General features: G+C 46.3%; 1 protein-coding gene across 1 annotated transcript in view; it reads right to left on the bottom strand.

The window, feature by feature from the left end:
- Nucleotides 1-16,944, bottom strand: part of SORD (sorbitol dehydrogenase) — a 215,843-nt gene extending 198,899 nt beyond the window's left edge. Inside the window, exon 1 of the mRNA XM_069624711.1 lies at nt 16,563-16,944. Within this exon, the coding sequence (XP_069480812.1) occupies nt 16,563-16,619 (57 nt within the window). The 5' untranslated portion in view covers nt 16,620-16,944. The remainder of the gene's footprint in view (nt 1-16,562) is intronic.
- Between the last annotated feature and the right edge of the window lie 1,305 nt (nt 16,945-18,249).

Here is an 18,249-nt window from a genome sequence, read left to right as displayed (position 1 = left end):
TAATACTTATCCTTCGAGAGTAAGAAAATCTAGCCTGCTCTCCCTATGCAGCATATGTTCATTACACCATATGAAAAGGCGGTGGTGGATGTCCAATCGAACAGAGTACGTAGGGAGGGTACAGATATCTGTCCTCCTGCATGCCTGGACAGATTCTGCTCATTGTTTGATACATACTGTCGTGATTTCAATGGCCAATGAGGGTGAGCCGGCTCAGAACCGCCAACAACCGTGGACCGAAGACAGAAAAACCTTTCTCCCAAGAGCGCGGCCTGCAGGGTAGTAAAGGTACCTGCCAGGCCAGGGGCTTGAGCGAAAAGTCAAGGAGCAGCACCAGTGCTAGAGGGAAGAAAAACAATAGCACAACATAAATACCTCAATACACAGGTCCACCACTCTGCAACACCCCCAAATGACCCCACTGTTAACTGCTGCGTTGGAAGATATTGCGGTGAACCTACGTGTCTTGTGCAGAGAAGTCGCAGGAAAGAAGAACCAAGCCCCAAGAAGGCGTGTTCCCAGTGCAGATGTCCAAAAAACCTAACCCGAATGGCATGAGTGCGCGTCTAAGAAGTCCAAATATCCATGTGCAGTAGAAGCCAGGAAGTCCAAATGAGCTGCCAAGTAGTAACCCAGAAGAAAAAAGCAGCAGAGCGTCCAGGGAGTCAGCTCAGTTCCTTGTGCCAGCAGGCGGGTAACCAGTGTAGAGTACAGCAGAGCATCCGACGGTTACCACTTGATGTTAGATGCCACAGTTGAATCGACCGGCGTAGAAGGTAGAGGAACGTCCAGCGGCAGGAAGGAAGAGTACGCCAAAGGTAAGTGTGAATAGGAACTCTTTTGTCTGAAAGCAGCGGTGATGCTCAAACAGGTGCCGGAGACAAGTCTTGTAGTGGGAGGAAGAGAAGCAGGTCGGGGCTGCTGATGCTGTTGGACCTATCAGCAGCCTTCGACCTGCTTGATCATAACATACTTCATGATAGAATGCAGTCAGTCGGGGGCCTCTCTGCTAATGCCATAGACTGGCTGAGATCGTTTCTAGAGGGTCGTCGATCGCAGGTACACTGGGGGGACTGTGCCTCGGAACCTCAACTGTTGACCTGTGGAGTTCCACAGGGGGCCTGTCTCTCCCCTTTATTGTTTAATATCTACATCCTCCCTCTTTGCAATGAATTGGAATTCTTTCAGATTTTCTTTTGCAATTATGCAGATGACTTCCAATTGGTCCTTGACATCACTGGTAATCATGACACAGACCAGAATTTGGTAGATATGGTGTATCAACTGATAAAAAAGTGGATGTCCACAAACTGGCTGTGCCTTAATGCCTCAAAGACTGAGCTCATGCTATTCGGACCCCGTTGGGTATTAACTAAACTGGACCAGGTGTACTCAGGTTTCAGGATTGATGGTAGTGATATAAAAGTTGTACAGAAAGTTAAAACAGTAGGTACCTTCATGGAGAGTAGCTTAGATTGTGACACTCACGTCGCTGCTATCTCAAAGAGCACCAACTACCATCTTAAAGTGCTCAGACAGGTTGCCCCACTTGTTTCCATCGAAAACCGTACTAAACTGGTGAGAGCTGTTATTCTACCACGTGTGGATTATTGTAATGCTCTACTATGTGGGGCAAGTAAGGCCAACATCCTTGAACTCCAAAAAGTACAAAATAAAGCTATCCGCATCATCTTCCACATGAAATATTCAGAACCAATTACCGCTGCTAGGGAAAAACTACACTGGCTTCCTGTTGAGGCCCGAATTCGGTTTAAGCTACTTACCATCTGTCACAAATGCGTCTTTGGGACTGCACCAATCTATCTGAAGGATGTTACAAGTGTTTACCAACCCTTAAGAAGACTCAGATCAGCGGAAGATCTCTTACTAGTCCAACATCGTGTGAAACGATCCCGTGGGCTTGGCAGAGCGTTTCATATCCGAGGCGCTAAGGCCTGGAATGCGTTACCGTCTACATTGCGTAAGACTGAGGATCTATTCGCTTTTAGGACCTATCTCTTCCATTAGTACTTCTCTCTCCTTATAGGTAGCCTGCATGTTCTGTCTCTCGGCGCCTGGATGCCTACGGGCTTTGGCGCGGTATAAGATAAAATAGCATAACATAACATAACAGAAGGAAGAAAGGACCGCACACAAGGCGAGAGGAATACAGGTAGGAATCGTGTTGAAATAGGTGAGCAAAAAGTCAAAGCATAAACAGCAAGGAAGCAGATACTAGAGTGTCTTGATGCAATGAACAACTTCCAGGAGGGGGCAAGCAGAACAGCAGCGTCGGGCTACGGTCCGGAGGTTCGGTAACCAGGGGTGTCAGCCAGAAGGGTGGGGGAAATCAGGCGTCAGAAGTCAAACAGGGAACAGACGAAAATCAATCCTTAAGCAATTCCAATAATCAAAATACCAGAAGTTCAAGAGTACAAATGCGACTTAACGAGACAAGAGTAACTCAGTTAAGGAGCACCGGAGGAGAGTTTCTCACTGTTACAAATAGTGTTCGTGGCTGGAAGCCGAGAGGTACGTCGCTTCCATATCACATGACCGTGTACAGGTAGGGAATGCTGGATTCTGTAGTTCTTTTGCGCTTTCAGTTGTAACAAGCGCCACGGCAGTCTCCATTTGTGTTTGTCCCTACGGCTGCGCGAGGGAAACGACCACCGGGGCATGACACAAACACCCAGTGTGCTGCACGTTTTGTAAATAAAAATGGAATTCTCACAAAAAAACTGCTAAATAAATGTAATTGAAAATACTGGAGGCCTCCCTAAAGTTTAGGAAAAAGGTTGTACTACATAATTCAGTCTATCATTTTGTTTACATAATTATAAAAACGAGTGTAGAGTAAGAACCTGACTGAGGACTATTTGAGTTGTCATGTTGAGACTAAGATGCACCACCGTTCTGGTAATGACTGAACTAACAATTACCTCCACGTCCCCTCTTCCTCGTCCCAGTACTTACCTTTGAGAGTCTGTCTCCTTCCTGGAACCCTTTTCCAAGCCTTTCCTCTGTTGGCTCTGCCCCTCCTGTGGGGATATAACCACCCATGAGGCACCAGGTTTTTTCTGTTCCCACAAGGACAATGTGACAAGCCTCCTCTCCTTGTGGGGCTCAGAGTGGCAACAGTTGGTGGACCTGGTCTTTTGGGTCCTCCTTTGGGATTTTGGGACTGCGACTGTGACCCCTGGGACTGTGTCCCCTGCATGATGTCGGACACAGCAGATGAGAGTATGCGGCTGCTGACAAGCAGAGGAGGCCTGGTGTGCTTGACTCACTATCCTGTCCCCGAGGTAGGTGAAACCTGCAGTGTAGCCTGCAGGCTCAGCACCGGATGAAGCCCCTGAGGGCACCAGGATGTCTCTCTCGTGGCGGGTTCCAGGCCCACGCCCGGGAGCAAGGTAAAAACAATATGCGGGACGCAGCGGCTGTGGGTCAGATTCCACACATTTGTTCACTGAGCAATTGCTGGGCATTGGCAGGCAGCCAGAGTTGGAACACACACGTGGCTGCTGAGCTATTGCTGGGCAGCGGCAGTTAAGTTGAGTTGCAACACACATGCGCGGAGTTGCTGTGTGATTGCTAGGCAATGGCATGCCCGTCTATCAACAGATATGAATGTGGCGTCTACTGATTGCCAGGCAACGGACTGTGCAGTAGGGATCGTGCTTCCAGACATTAACAAAGGGAAAGTGTTCTGGAAAGTGAAAGCACCTGAGCTAGAGAATTCTTTGTGACACTGCTGTAAGAAGATGAAGAAGTCCAAGAAGGATGACAAGCTCCTCCTTCTAAAAAAAAATAATAATAAAATAAACAAGGCACGGGGATAAATAAGTTTCCCTCCCCTTCCTATTCTCCTTCCACCTCATCCACACTGCCCTCTTCCTCTCCTTCCAGCTTATCTTTCATCTCGGAATGGGGGGACCTACAGGAGCGGGAAAGGGCAGATGTTGAACACATTGCCATGCCACAGTTACTGGGAAAATGTTATCAGCCAAAAGGAGATGAAGCCAGGCTACCAGCATCTGTAGAGGTGGATGATATCATGACCAGCCTGGTAGGCCGAAGGTGGACACAGATACAGTCAGAGGTACCATAGGAGCTACCATCTGAGGAAGGTGCATTAGGAATTGGAAGTCTGAGGGTTCCCAGAAGTCTATAGCGCCAAGACTCGTTCGAGGCCATGAGCTGTTTGGTGATGCTTGGGAACCATAAGCTGTTTGGCGATGCTTGGAAACCTGGGTCCACAACAGTTTCAAAGTAGGCACACATGCCAACAAATTAAAGAAGAAAGGTTTTTGATCCTGTAGAAAAATATTCTTTCCCCGTTCTATAGGTGACCGGAAGTAATGTGGCTAAGACACCCTTTCAGGAGCACCATGGGCCTCATTACAAGCCTGGCGGTTCGGAAATAAGTTTGACATTAGCAATGTAGCGGTCTCCTTTTCGGACCACCAGACTACGAGAATGCCTGCAAGGGCCGGTGCTCCCAGTAGGTCTGACCTGCCAGGAGCAATGGCCCATGCAGGCATGTTTATCACAGAAGCACTGGCACCATTACCAACGGTGCGCGTGCTTCTGTGTCCCCATTCCCATGAGAATGGAGACTTACACTTTCCGCCACCTGACATCCCGGGCTGCCGGGACTTGTAACTTCACAGTGGTACCGGGATCTCAGTTGGTGAAACAGTGTTACGAGGTCACGGCAACCCGCCGGTAGCACCGGCAGGTTACCGCCGACCTTGTAATGAGGACCATATTCCCGCCTAAAGAGCAGTAGTCCTGATAATTACTGCCAACCTCTAGGAGGCAGACTGCCTCTCTTTTCAAGGATGTGGGACCAATCCTTCTCTCAGCCCAAGCCAGCAACACAGTGTGTTGGATGCTAGATAAAATTAGGTAACTATAGACTGATCTCCCATCAGACATCCACAAGAGGAAGGCTTTGCTTTCAGCCCCACAAGAACAAATACACAAGAAGGCATTGGTAAGAGTACCTCCAACACAGTGGGGAGTGGGCTTTACTCCGGAATCTTCCTGGTGCCCAAACCGGGACACAACACGTTGATTAAAGCCCTGAAGGACCTGGACGTTCAAGATGGAGAGTCTGTAAAAGATCGTTCTGGCCATTCATCGAGGGGACTGGCTTGTGTCAGTGAGTCTCCAAGACAACTACTATGTCCTCTCTATTTTCAGAAGCTAACTACAACTCCAGAGAGTTGCAGTGGGAGAGATATGTTACCAATTGTGAGTCCTGTCATTCAGTCTCATAACGGCCCCCAGAGTCTTCACAAAACTGTTGCCCCTTTGGTAGTGTCCCTTCATCAAGAGTTACCTTCTTGGACAAGGCGATGGTCCGGGCCAATGACAGGAAGACAGTCCTACTACACCTATGGAGGGATTAGCAGTCTCTAACTACATGGGGATTCCGATCAACACTTCGCCCCCCCTCCCTAATCCCTTCAGTTCATGGGAGCCCAATTCAGTACAAAGGAAGGAAAGTACGCTTTCCTCAGGACAGGACACACAGGCTGTGATCCTTGCTACTATACATTCTTTGTAGGAACTGGGTAAAGGGAAATTACTTTCTGACACTGCATGGTCAAATGGCCTTGTGTCTCCTTGGAGTCCCATGCTAAATGCTTCATCTGCAGCCTCTTGTTCTCCTCCGATTGTATCCAGCATCAGAAGAGTATGGCTTCCAAAATCCCAGTCACATACTCTCTCTGGAAGAATCCACGCTGGGGATAATACTTATCATATTCATAAACGGGAAGTGATTTTGTCTCCTATTGTCGGATCTTTCTTATTACCGATGCCAGTGCCCGGGGCTGGGAGGATGATGCTTCGGGGTCGGGACCATCTAGATGAACTGGTGCCGAGAGGAAAGGAGATCCTCATCTGATTGGAAGGGACGTGCGGCCATGGGCAGGGCATGGTTGTCCTTCAAGAACATGATTCGGAACCAAGCGGTAATGGTACGAACAAACACTACTACCACTCTGCCATTGGATTGGTTGAGGTCCATGTCGAGGGTGGCTTGGCAGCATCCATTGGGCACAGAGCACAGGATAATCTATCCTCTCTGCAGGTAATCCATATCAGGAGTGTGGCCAATGCAAACCCAGACAGACTCAGGATCTTCCTGGCAGTTGGGGGAAGATGACCCTGGAAACAGTCGATATTTTTGGGAAATCTACACAAATGTGGGAGTCCTCAGAATGCTACAATTCCCTGATTTTGTTCCGATCTAGACACATCGGGCATGGGAAGTAGATGGTATGTTGATAGATTGTCCCGAGACCCAGCGTTTCCTCCTATTTCCATTATCCCACAAGTGCTCAAGGATATCAGAGAGTGCCAAGTCACAACGATGTTAGTGGTGCCTACGGGCAGAGGAGGAGTTGGTTCCCGGAGCTGTTGGAGCTGCAGGTCACACCTTCATGTGTATTTCCCAGGTGGCCATCCCCTCTGCAGGACGACTCGATCATCCAGCCTCCTATTCAATTGGTGGTCTGGGTGGTGCACAATGGCCTCCAGTCCATGCACCCAGGGAACATTGATCCCTCTGCTGGGGTTCGGGGGCTGGTATTAAAACCCCTCAGAAGCATTTTGGTCTCAAGACCTGAAATAGTATCGGGTGCCCCCCCCCCCCTTGGGATTAAGTATCAGGTGACCATCCTTGGGATTTACTGCTTGTTCTGCCCTATTGCAGAAACCTCCTTTAGGAACCCATGGGATCGATTGACCTGAAATGTCTACCCATAAACACCATATTTCTAGTCACTGTTACCTCAGCCAGGAGACTATGAGAAATGGGGATGCCCGGGGGTAGTCTGTCATTTTTGTAGGTCAGCAAGGAAACCATATTTCTGCCATAGGACCCTCCCTTGTCCTCAAGGTTGCCTCAAAGTTTCATAGATTGCACAAAAGTGTGCTACCGATCTTCTATCTAGAACCTCACACGCCAGAGGAGGCCATGCTTTGTCTTGATGTAGAATTAGCAGTTTCAGAGTATCTTGGCTGATCTAAGGCCATTAGGAAACCAGACAACGTATTGGTTACCTTTGGCACCAGAGGAAGTGGTCAGTAGGCCTCCACAACCACCCTTTCAGATGGATTGAAACAATTACACTAATGGCTTGTGAACAGGCAGGGCAACTCCAGGAGTCGGATTCAGGGGAGATACTAGGGGTGGTGGTCCTCTTCTTGGCCAATGAACAGGTTGTGGTCCTGCCAGACATATGTAGGCCTGCTACGTGGTCTAATCCCAACACGTTGATTAGGCATTATCAATTTCATGAGGAAAGTCCCAGGTCTACTTCCTTCAGGGTGGGAGAGTTGCATTCTATGTTTTGAGGAATTATCTGCTGGCATGCTACACTTGGTGATGGGCTGATTGAGCATTATATTTGGTGTCTGGTGCATTGTGTTTCCCTTCCACATGGCCTGAGATTTTGTACATCTCAAAGGTAAGTACAGGGACGAGGAAGAGGAACATGCCAGTAATGGTTGGATTACTTACCAGTAATCTTCATTACTCCTAGTCCTACTCTTCCTTGTCCCAGTACAGATGTCCCGCCTCACACTCCCTTAAGGGTGAACGTTCCCATGACAATGCTTGCTTAATGGAAACTGGTGCCTAGTGCGAAGAGAGGTGATTATACATCCAGAAGAGGGACAGAGGAAAATAAAGAACGCCTTGGAAAAGGGTTCCTGGAAGGAGGCTCTTGAAGGTAACTACTGGGACGAGGAAGAGTAGGACTAGGAGTTATGAAGATGACCAGTAGGTAATCCAACCATTGCCATGTAGCTCTAGTGAAAACTGCTTTGATGTTGAAGGATGAACGCTGTGGGTAAAACTGTAAGGGATCACTTGCACTCCCATACCGAACACGAATAATAGGCCTAAGGTATATGAGACAAAGGGCCTCATTACAAGTTTGGTGATATTTAGGCAGTAAATCTACCAGAATACGCCAAACGGAATTACTGTTACCGACACTTGGTCTGGCGGATTTACCGCTGGATTACATATTGTGGTAGCTGGTGTAAATCCCAATTTTTTGGAGTGCATAGGACTCCATAGGGATTTTGGTGTATTTACCGCCAGCCTTGTGCTGGAGGAAAATCCTCCACCTCATTGCCAAACCAGTAATCCAGAGGTGTGGTAAAACGTCCATAACTAAATTACTGTCACGCTACTGCAGTGTTTTACCACTCCACCATACTTGTAATGAGGCCCAAAATGTAATTGCCAGCACAATACACCTGATTGGCATTGCAGTCTAAGTCAAGACCGGGGGCTCAGATTATGCTTTCTCTTAAACTTTACTTCTCGAGTAGCTCTAACCAAACCAATAATCAAGGGCAACAAAGACAAAAAACTACAAGTCCCACTTTAGATAAGGTCTTTGGAAGTCCACAGTATTATTGGTCCATGAAGAAAAACTATGTGATCAACTTGGCCAATACACAACTTTATAGTCCCATAAACACTGCAAATCCCCTGAAATGTCCTCTTTCTATGCTGCTCAGGCAGCAAGATAAGAACATTTCTCTTTGTTCATTGTTGATGACAGTGTCTCTGATCTTAGACTGTTAGGGCAGCACATTAATTAATTGAGACATAAGACATTATAAATTAGGCAGCATGCAGCGTTTATCATTAGATGTGGTGGAACTTATCCGCGTGAGGAACAGTTGATTCATTTCCGTTGTGGCTGCCATGGGGCTGAAGCTCTGTTGACCGTAACAACACAGGGAAGCTGTACGGGACATTGTGGTCACGGAAGAAGGAGCGCGACGGGACCTGGCAGTTCCGGCACCTTGAAATCTTCTTCCGGGACCGTTATAGTGAAGTGAGCAGAGCGAAACGCTGCCTCAGCAGATAAGCACCAATCTGTTTGGTGCAAGCAATATTCACCAGCGTGAGTGGGATTCTCTCAGTCATTTATCTATACTATACGCGGAGTGCACACAGTGGCCCTGTAGGTCACGAGAGTCATTGCAGCTCATTTGATTGACCAACACAGTCCCAGGTAAAACCTGTTGCTGAGTGATCAGCTTCTGGCCTCACTGGTGTTACATAAATTGTAATTTGACGGGTATCAGGCCCAAGACTCGTGTATTGGTATACAATTATCATTAACTTCCAGCTAATATTGTTCATGGGCTCCTCCAGTGAGGAAGGAAAGGCTAGTATTAGCCAGAAGAGAATTCACCCAGAAAGCTCTGGGAGCTACTTTGGGGCACGGTCCACAGCAGATTACTCTGATGGAGGACGGGCTGACATTTACCCAGTGCCTAGAAGAACTCAAAGGGATAACAGAGCACAGAATAGTAAAAGGGGGAAGAAAAGCAGCCCGGAGGGCAAGAGAAACCCAAAGCCTCCCTCCCCTGGGCACGCCACAAAAGAAGAACGGTGGCAAGAGGAAGAGAGTGAGGGCCAGGGTAAAACCTAGCAGGTAGAAAGAAAGGTCATCCAGTAGTTCTGACGAAGAGGATGACGACTGGAAGAACGGATTATCTTAAGAGGAGGTGGTGTCAATATCACCTCAGATGAAGAATATCAGAAAGCACCAAAGAAATAGAAAATTGCTTAATGAAGATGAGGCAGAGGTTGATGACTTCAATCCTGAGGGATTAATCCACCCTTGATCTTCAGAATGGGAGCTGCCTAAGAAGAAAGCGGCTTATCTCAAGAAGCGCCTTAGGGCACCAATGGCAAAGGAGGTCAGAAGCAAGTTAAGGGCAGAATGCCCAAGACCACACCTCCCTGAGTGGATCGCTGACACTCCAGAGATTGATGATAAAAATGGTCACATTCATGAGGAAGTACATGAAGGATGTGAGAAAGGGCCTGGATAGGTAATGGCGATCTTGTCAAGACAAGATTTTGGATATCGTGGGTCTGCTTATGAAAACATTACAGATGGCCGAGGAGGCCCGTGGGAAAAATGAGGCAGTAGATCCGGTAGTGGTAATAATTGAGTGGGCACAAAGAAATGCCAACTGTGCAATTACAAGTGAAAGGAGAAGGTCACTGCTGGTGAAGATAGACCCTAAGCTTAGTGATCTGGCATCATCAAAGTCAGCAGCTCCGGCAAAGGGGAAATTATTCAGAAATTCCTTTATAAAGGAACTAACAAAATTCACCAACTCGTACACGCCCCTAGATAAAGCGCAAGCCTCACAGAAGATGGTGTACGGCATGCACATTTTCGGAAAGGCTGGCAGAGTCCGCTCTACCAGCCAGTACCCGCACAACAGGACCTACAGTTGTGATAGAACACAGTGATAGAACACAATGGAGAGTGGGAGAGTGCAAGAGCACCGAAGACAAAGCCCCTTCTTTCCCTACCGAGGTAGAGGAAGGGACAGGGGCTGGCAGCAAGGAGATGGCCAACAAAGTTACACAGGTGAGAGCAAGCGAGCTCAACTGCGCAGTAAACATAGACCTCCCAGCAGTAGGTGGGAGATTAGCAAAGAATATAGACGGTTGTCACTCCGTATCCAAAGATGCTTGGGTCTTGGACACAGTTCAAGGGTTTCTCATAGATTTTTAGACAGCCCAAAGACAGAATACACCCCCAAAGCATATATACCTAAATGTAGAAGTTCAACAGTTGCTGGAGATAGACCTGAGAAACTTAGAGTGCAAGGCGGCCATAGTACAAGTGACGGACTCCTCGATAGGCTTCACAAGCAATGTATTCCTGGTCAAAGGAAAACACAAGCTGAGGCCAGTTATCAACCTGAGAGGGTTGAACGATTTTGTGATTTATAGGCATTTGATAGTGGGGGGTATTCACCTCTTAAGGGATATACTGTTGCATGGAGATTGGATAGCCAGGATAGACCTCAAGGATGCATACCTGATGGTGCCCATTACAACAAAGCACCAGAGATTCCCGATATTTGTCTGGGGGGAGTCGACATGGGAAATTTGTTGCCTACCCTTCAGCCTGGTGTCAAGACCCTGGTGTTTTACCAAGCTGATGAAACCTGTAGTGATGCATTGGAGGGAACAGGGCATCCGGCTCATAATATACCTGAACGACATTTGATTAATGTGACGGGACAGAGAAATGCTCAAAGGTCAAGTGAGTTGGTTTGCTAATAAACTGGGAGAAATCCAGTGTTCAAACGGTTTATAGTGACATTTTCGAATGTCACATTTTCGAAATGCCATTTTGTCGCCACAAAAATGGCGAATTTTTTTGGGGGGGAATTTTTTTTTTAAAAAAAAACATTTTTTTAATGGGGGGGTTCCCCCCAAAACCCTGTTTTTTATTGACCCTTTTTTTAAGTAATGAAACAAAAATAAAACATAAAATAAAAAAGAATACATTCAGAGGTTTTTTTTCGGCATTTTTGTGTCAACAAAATGCCATGAAAAAAATGTGTTTTCGAAAATATAACTGGATACCGTTCAAACAGATCAATCCATGGAATTCCTGGGTTTTGTGATAGACTCGGTCCGGGGGTCTCTCAGTCTACCAATTGCCAAAGTGAACAACATCAAGAAACAGATCAAACACACTGTTGAAGAGAAAGATATTTTTACGAGAGATTACCAGGCTGGTGGGCCAGGTAGCATCATCAATTCAAGCCATATTCACGGGCCTTTACATTACAGGGCCCTTCAGAGTATAAAGAACCAGCACCTCAAGACGGGCGAATCTTACGAATCAAGAGTCCCAATTTCCCAGGAAGCGAGGGAAGAATTAGAATGATGACTCCAACATATGGATGCTTGGAACAGGAGAGCTATTTTTGGCTAATCCCCAGACCTGATCATAGAATCTGATGCCAGCAAATGGGGATGGGGAGCCTGATGCAGAGACCTGTCGACAGGGAGCAGGTGGTCGGATCAGGAGACGGCATTATACATCAATTGCCTATAGTTGTTGGCAGTATCCTTTGCGGTGAGATCTTGGGCACAGGACAGGGCAAAATGTTGTGTACTCAAGATGGACAGCATGTCAGCAGTCACCTATATAAAAAGATTGCGTGGTGGTTGTATACTAATTGACCTTTTCACAATTGACCTTGGGGGAATTGACCTCCGGAGAATTGACCTAATTTAGAAGGTCAATTGGGACATATAGGCGGGGGAAACCCCCCTATAACCCCTCACCCAATCCAAAAACCCCTGCAACCCCCCACCCTATCCCCTTATATTATTTATAATCCAAAACCAACCCAATACATATATAAAATAACTCAAATAATATAAAGGTCAATTGTGCAGAAGGTCAATTGTAAAAGGTCAATTTGGGTAATACCTGGGTGGCACAAGGTCCAGAATGTTAGCAGAGTTGGCAAAGGTGTTTTGGCATCTCTGTCTTGAAAGACAGGTCTCAGTGACAGGGGAATACCTACCTGTCCGTCAGAACAAGGTAGCCGACAGGAACTCGAGATTTCTCAGAGATGCCAGCGATTGGATTGGAAGCTGGACGAGAAGGTATTCCTAGACCTGATGGGGCATTGGGGATTGTGTCAGGTCGATCTTTCTGCATCCAGGTTGAACAACCAACTTCCTCAGTTCTCCAGTTGGAGGCAAGACCCGGAGGCAGAAGCAACGAATGCCTACCTGCAATCATGGGAACAAGGTGTGAATTACGGCTTCCCCCCTTTCTCAATGATCACAAAGACCTTAGCTCAGGTGAGGAGGCAGAAGGCCTCTCTGATTCTGATCACTTCGGACTGGAAGGGATATGCATGGTTGCCCAGTCTCTTTGAGTTCACACACTACAACCCAGTGGCACTTCCCAAGCACAAGTTCATTGTGCTGGCCCCCAGGGTAGGAAGCCATCCACTAGTACAGACAGGAAAACTCAGTTTAAAAATGAGTGACAAGGCAGGCGCTCTGTTGCCAGTCAAGTTTTCCTGCATTAGCTTCTCCTCCAAACGCACGTTTTCATGACTCCATCAATCTTCAGGGAGGCAGTGTTTCTTTGCTTTTTCAGGCGTGTCTTCATTTCCTTTTCAGGAGTGATAAGTTAGTTGACTCTAAGGATTCTGGTACTTGTATTTTTCGCACTTCATTTTTCTTGCAGGTGGCTGGAAACAACTCCCTCCATAGCACAAATCTTCCCCTTGATGGGGGGAGGGGGAAAGCCATGGTTGTGGCTCTCCATTGTAAGGCATGATGGCCCTGCTGCTGCTCCCTTTTGAGCCTGGGACTCATGGAACAATGTTTACAGGGAAACTCAACCCGATCACCTGGGCAATTTTAGGGCATCTTGGGTTAGGCCAGGCATATCAGGCGAGGCTGAACTCATCAATTAATCATGGGCACCAGGTACCCATAGAGCATATAAATCTGCATGGGAGAACTGGAGTAGCTGGTGTATGGAGAGGGACGTACATCCCAATAGAACAGATGTGGTCCACATAGCTAATTTTTTAGCCCAGGTGGCAGAGCAAGGGAGAGTGTATAGGACCATAAATACAATTCCGTCTGTGATCTCGGATTGCCACCCAAACATTGAAGGAGTACCAGTAGAAGGAACAACCTCTTATATGCAGACTGATGACGGGAGCGAGGATGACAAGACCTCCCAAGGTAAAGTACTCGCAGCTGTGGGACATAGATACAGTGTTAAAGCTGTTTCAAGCATGGCCAGATAATGCAGATCTAACTAGGAAAGCACTATCTGCAAAATTGACTGTGCTCTTGTGCCTTCTATCATGTAAAAGAACTTCAGACGTTAGGGCGTTAGAAGTGAACAAAAAATCTTTATCACCGAATGGGGTGACCTTCATCTCGAGAAGGACTTAAACAGGGTTAAAATCTATTTCGTATGATGCTTTTCCAACCCAAGCCAAACTATGTGCAGTTAGTTGCGTACCGATATACGAAGACATTACAAGGGAAGTGAGACTGGTAAAGGTACCACAGTTACGCATAGCCTTATGTAAGCCATTTAGAGCGGTGGCACCAACGACGCTGGCCAGATGGCTAAGATGAGTAATGGTACAGGCCAGTATTGACGGATGATATTACGGCACACACTCAGTGAGGGGAGCAATGGCCACCAAGGCCTACAATATAGGAACAAGGTTGGAAAATATCATGAGATCGGTGATTTAAGACCTTTTATTTCAAACCGATGGAGAATAAGGCAACAGTGGTGGCAAGTAAGCTTTGAACAAGGATAATCTGAGTCCCCGGTCTTGAAAATAGAATTCAGATTTTCAACACATTTGTTCCAGAAAGTGATAATTGAAGACACAGAGGCAAAGGATTATCCCACTCTTGCAATCGTGTTGATCAATGAATGTAATGTTGTACATATTATGTATATTGGAATGATTATGTATATTGGAATGATTATCGGACCGATATTGTTATGATGTCATGACACAATTTCCCCACCCTCTTGGTTCAGTTCACTGAGATATGTTTTTTCATATTACGTACCATTGTGGATATCAACACAGCTGGGAAATGAGAAACACAGTTTAGCCTTCATCTGAGATCGGGTTTCCCGGTTGGGGCGCTTTTTCGGATCAGCAAAAGAAAGAGAACGTTTCAGGGGAGTGGCAGTGTTTATGGGACTATACAGTTGTGGATTGGCCAAATTGATCACGTGGTTTGTCCTCATGGACCAATAATACCTTGTACTTCCAAAGACCTTATCTAAAGTGAGACTTGTCGTTGTTTGCCTTTGTTGCTGTTTATTATTGGTTTGGTCAAAGCTGCTCGAGTAGTAAAGTTTAAGAGAAAGCATAATCTTTCGCTTTTTTGTTTTTAATAGAATGATGACTTTCTGAAACAAATGTGTTGAAAAACTGAATTAATTACACTTCCATCTGACAAAACCTCTGACATTTCCTTGCCTATGCCTAGACCCCAGATTTATGACTTTCTGGAACGAATGTGCTGAAAATCTGAATTAACTACACTTCCATCTGACAAAACTTCTGACATTCAGGCAGATGGCCTCCCATGTCAGGCCACCCCAAGAGACGGCACCCCTTCTGGGTATTGCCATCTCTCATGAGAGACTGGATTAGCAGAGCCCCTGCTGGGCAACTCTGCCGGATGGTGCCGGTGCCCCTGCTGGGCAACTCCGGCCATGTCACCTGTTGGGCATGGGTGCCCCGATGCCATGAGGATGCCCATGTGAACATGGGCGGACAGGGTGTCCCCTGTCCCACGGTGCTTGCTGGGTGCCCCCGCGTTACTGTCGTTCCGATGATCCGGAAACCATAGGGTGCCCTTTATGGTACACTCAGCTGCGTGATCGCAGCATGCCTTGTAATCCGGGTAATCCCGGCAACCAGATGTCCTTCTCATAGCTCTCAACCATTTGAGTCGCAAAAGCGGGTGAAAACACCCGATTTTGTTTTTGGCGGGTGGGAGGCCCATTGAAATGAATGGGCCTGCAGGAGGCTTGGCGGGTGAGTCCACTCTTTCAAGGCGGGTGACACCCGCCAAAAGCGTGTGAGTTGAGAGCTATGCCTTCTCCGGTGCCCCGGGAGCAGGCGATAACACCCATTTGTGTTAAAAATGGTGTTTTAACTTTTTTTTTTCAGATAGCATTGAACATTACAATTATTGTATTTGTATTTATAAAATGTTTATGTAGCGCTTTATGTCAAAGCGCTTTACAAGAGGACAAGAAATACATCAAGCATGCCTCACAGAGGGTAAAAAATGTAAGCACCCTAACCCCCGTTTGAAAAGATTTAGCCAATGGAGTTGCACATTTAAATCAGATTACGTCTCTCCTCGTAACTTGTGGCACTAAGGCAGGCAGCCATCTTTGAAAGGTACTATGTAAATGAAAAGAGACACATGAAAAAAGAAACTAAGAAAACATCGATAGAATCTGCAAAGTTTGACATCCAATTTAATATTGTGTAAAATATAAGACATATTCGTTACGTGAGTAGACTTTTTAAAATGTGTAACTGACTAAATATATCCTACGTTATATGCAGCCGTTGTGCATATATCTTTAGAAGGGTTTCTGCAACAAAAAATACACAATCGTATGTTGTACGTTTTTACTTTAGCAACTATCGTATTTCAGAGGGTTAAGGCGGAGTCAGGCCGCGATGGACCTTACACGGAGACCAACACAGGGCATGCTAGTGTACATTTTCGTAATTATTTCCCGTCTTCTATTTTCATGGTCCTGCTAAATCCTCCATTGTTATCTGGCTTGCAAGGGATTTTCACAGAAAATGCTACGAAAGCCAGTGAAAATAAATCAAAAGGCAATGTACCGTACCCGATTTGAAAATTCGCCCGCTAAATTAATATTCCGTCTAAGATGAAAGACACAACCAGTGGAGGATTCAAACTTTACGTTTCGACAAGTCAAGAACGAAAACGTATATTGCTGTTCCGGTAATAAATATTCATGTAATTCAATGTCTGCGGATAGTGCAACGAGTCTTGGGAGCGGATCTTGCAAGTAGATAATACATCGGCTAGTTACTTTTTTTAAAATCAGGAAATATATCGTCATTTCGTACTTATGTAATTCCTTTCCCTGTGTCCTATCCTTGATCGTGCGTGTAATATTTACCAGGCGAAGATCTTTGATACCATGGACCACCACGGACAGGTTCTCGTGCTGGGCCATCTTCGCTTTAAATTCCCCGTCCAGGTCCAAGTCCTTTCAGGCACTCTCCACCTCAGTGCCTCGCGTTTTTTTCTTTCTAAACTCGTGATTTCCTCATCCCGTTTGCAGGTTGGACATTGAACGTAGCCCCGCAGTTCTTTGGTAAACAAATTAGCGAGTGCCCCAGACTTTGGCAGTGGCGCGGCCCATTCCAGAGTTCTACCTCCTGCGCTACGGTGGCCAAATAATTTCCAGGCGAAATAATTAGCTCCAAATTAATCTTAATATTCTACTTATATATCTAACAAGAGGTTCCAAGTGAATGAGCGACCAAAGGACTAGCTCCGCCTTTTCAAGCCAAAGAAAAATATATTTATACCGGTGCACTGCACATAAAATGTAAATTATCCTTAAAGGAACAACAAAGTCTATCATTTGTTAACACACTTATCTTAACCCCCAGACCTGCTCAAAAGTTCGAACTTAAAATTGACAAACACCTACAGAAACAGAATCAACTACCTGTTAATAAAGTAATAAGCAGTGGCAAGGCCAATAGTTTTGGCTTTTGCATTTTTAATAGAATTTTACCTTTGTGGACATGTATTTGTGTGAGCTCTTTTATAAAGAACAGAGCCAGCTGAAAAAAGAAAGCAAACTGGAGATTTACAGCCTAATTCACAGAGTGTTTTTCAATGGAATTGCACCATTTTAAAACACTTCTGTGAATCAGACTCCTAGTACATCACCTCCACGTCCCTCTTCCTCGTCACACTACTTTCCTCTGAGTCCCGCCTCCCTCAAGGGAACCCCTTTTCTCTTCTTCGACTTACCCAAAATCCCTTAGTTAAAAATGTCATGTCCTGCAAGCCGGAATCAGATTCTTTCCGGTGTGGGGCACAGAGGACCAACGTAGAGGGTGTGTCCTGCGCATCCTCTCTAGCAGGGATGGCCCCGGATGGCATAGCTCCTGTATTCTTTGTGAGGCAGCAGGTGAAGTTAAGCACTTCTTGGCAACCTGACCGAGAAGGCTCTCTATTTCCCTGCATGGTGAGGGATCCCGATGGAGGGCCTGGCGGTTGAACAAACCCTGGGCTGATGAGATCAGCCTGGGGCACTAAGCTAAGCACTGAGATACGTGTTTGAGCATGGAGACTGTATGCTTGGATAACAGCCTTTGTGTTTTCTCCTGCTGAGCCTCCATTCCTCTGGCATGGTTGGTGCCGATAATGATTGGCAAGCGGTGCAGAGTGCACATAACCTGAACACCTGTGGTTGCTTGACAACTAGGGGTGTGGTTCCAAGAGTTGGCTCCCTGGCAGGGAGGGCCTCCCATCTTTGGAACAGGATTAGTGGGACAAATCTCTGATGTTCAATCAGGAGGTATTTATTAAGAGGCACAGCCTGGTTGTAGTGAGTACCGTTTGCCTGGTCTTTCTTGTTTTGTCAGAATTATAATCTGAATCCCACTGAGGGTTTACGCAGGATCTCCCATGTACCGATGAGTAAACATAAGGAAAGAAAAGAGACATTTGGTGCAGTCTGAGGATTCTCCAAGTCCTAAAAAGAAATCCAGCAAGAGGGAAACATCTAAAAAGATGGAATTTAAATCTTCCCTCGGTCAGAGAGTAATTCACAACAACTAAGGGCA

The sequence above is a fragment of the Ambystoma mexicanum genome, chromosome 11, assembly GCF_040938575.1.
Source record: "Ambystoma mexicanum isolate Mex_15411 chromosome 11, UKY_AmexF1_1, whole genome shotgun sequence".
In the NCBI taxonomy this organism is placed as follows: domain Eukaryota; kingdom Metazoa; phylum Chordata; class Amphibia; order Caudata; family Ambystomatidae; genus Ambystoma; species Ambystoma mexicanum.
The sequence above is the reverse complement of the archived record's forward strand: the minus strand, read 5'-3'. Positions and strand labels throughout refer to the sequence as shown.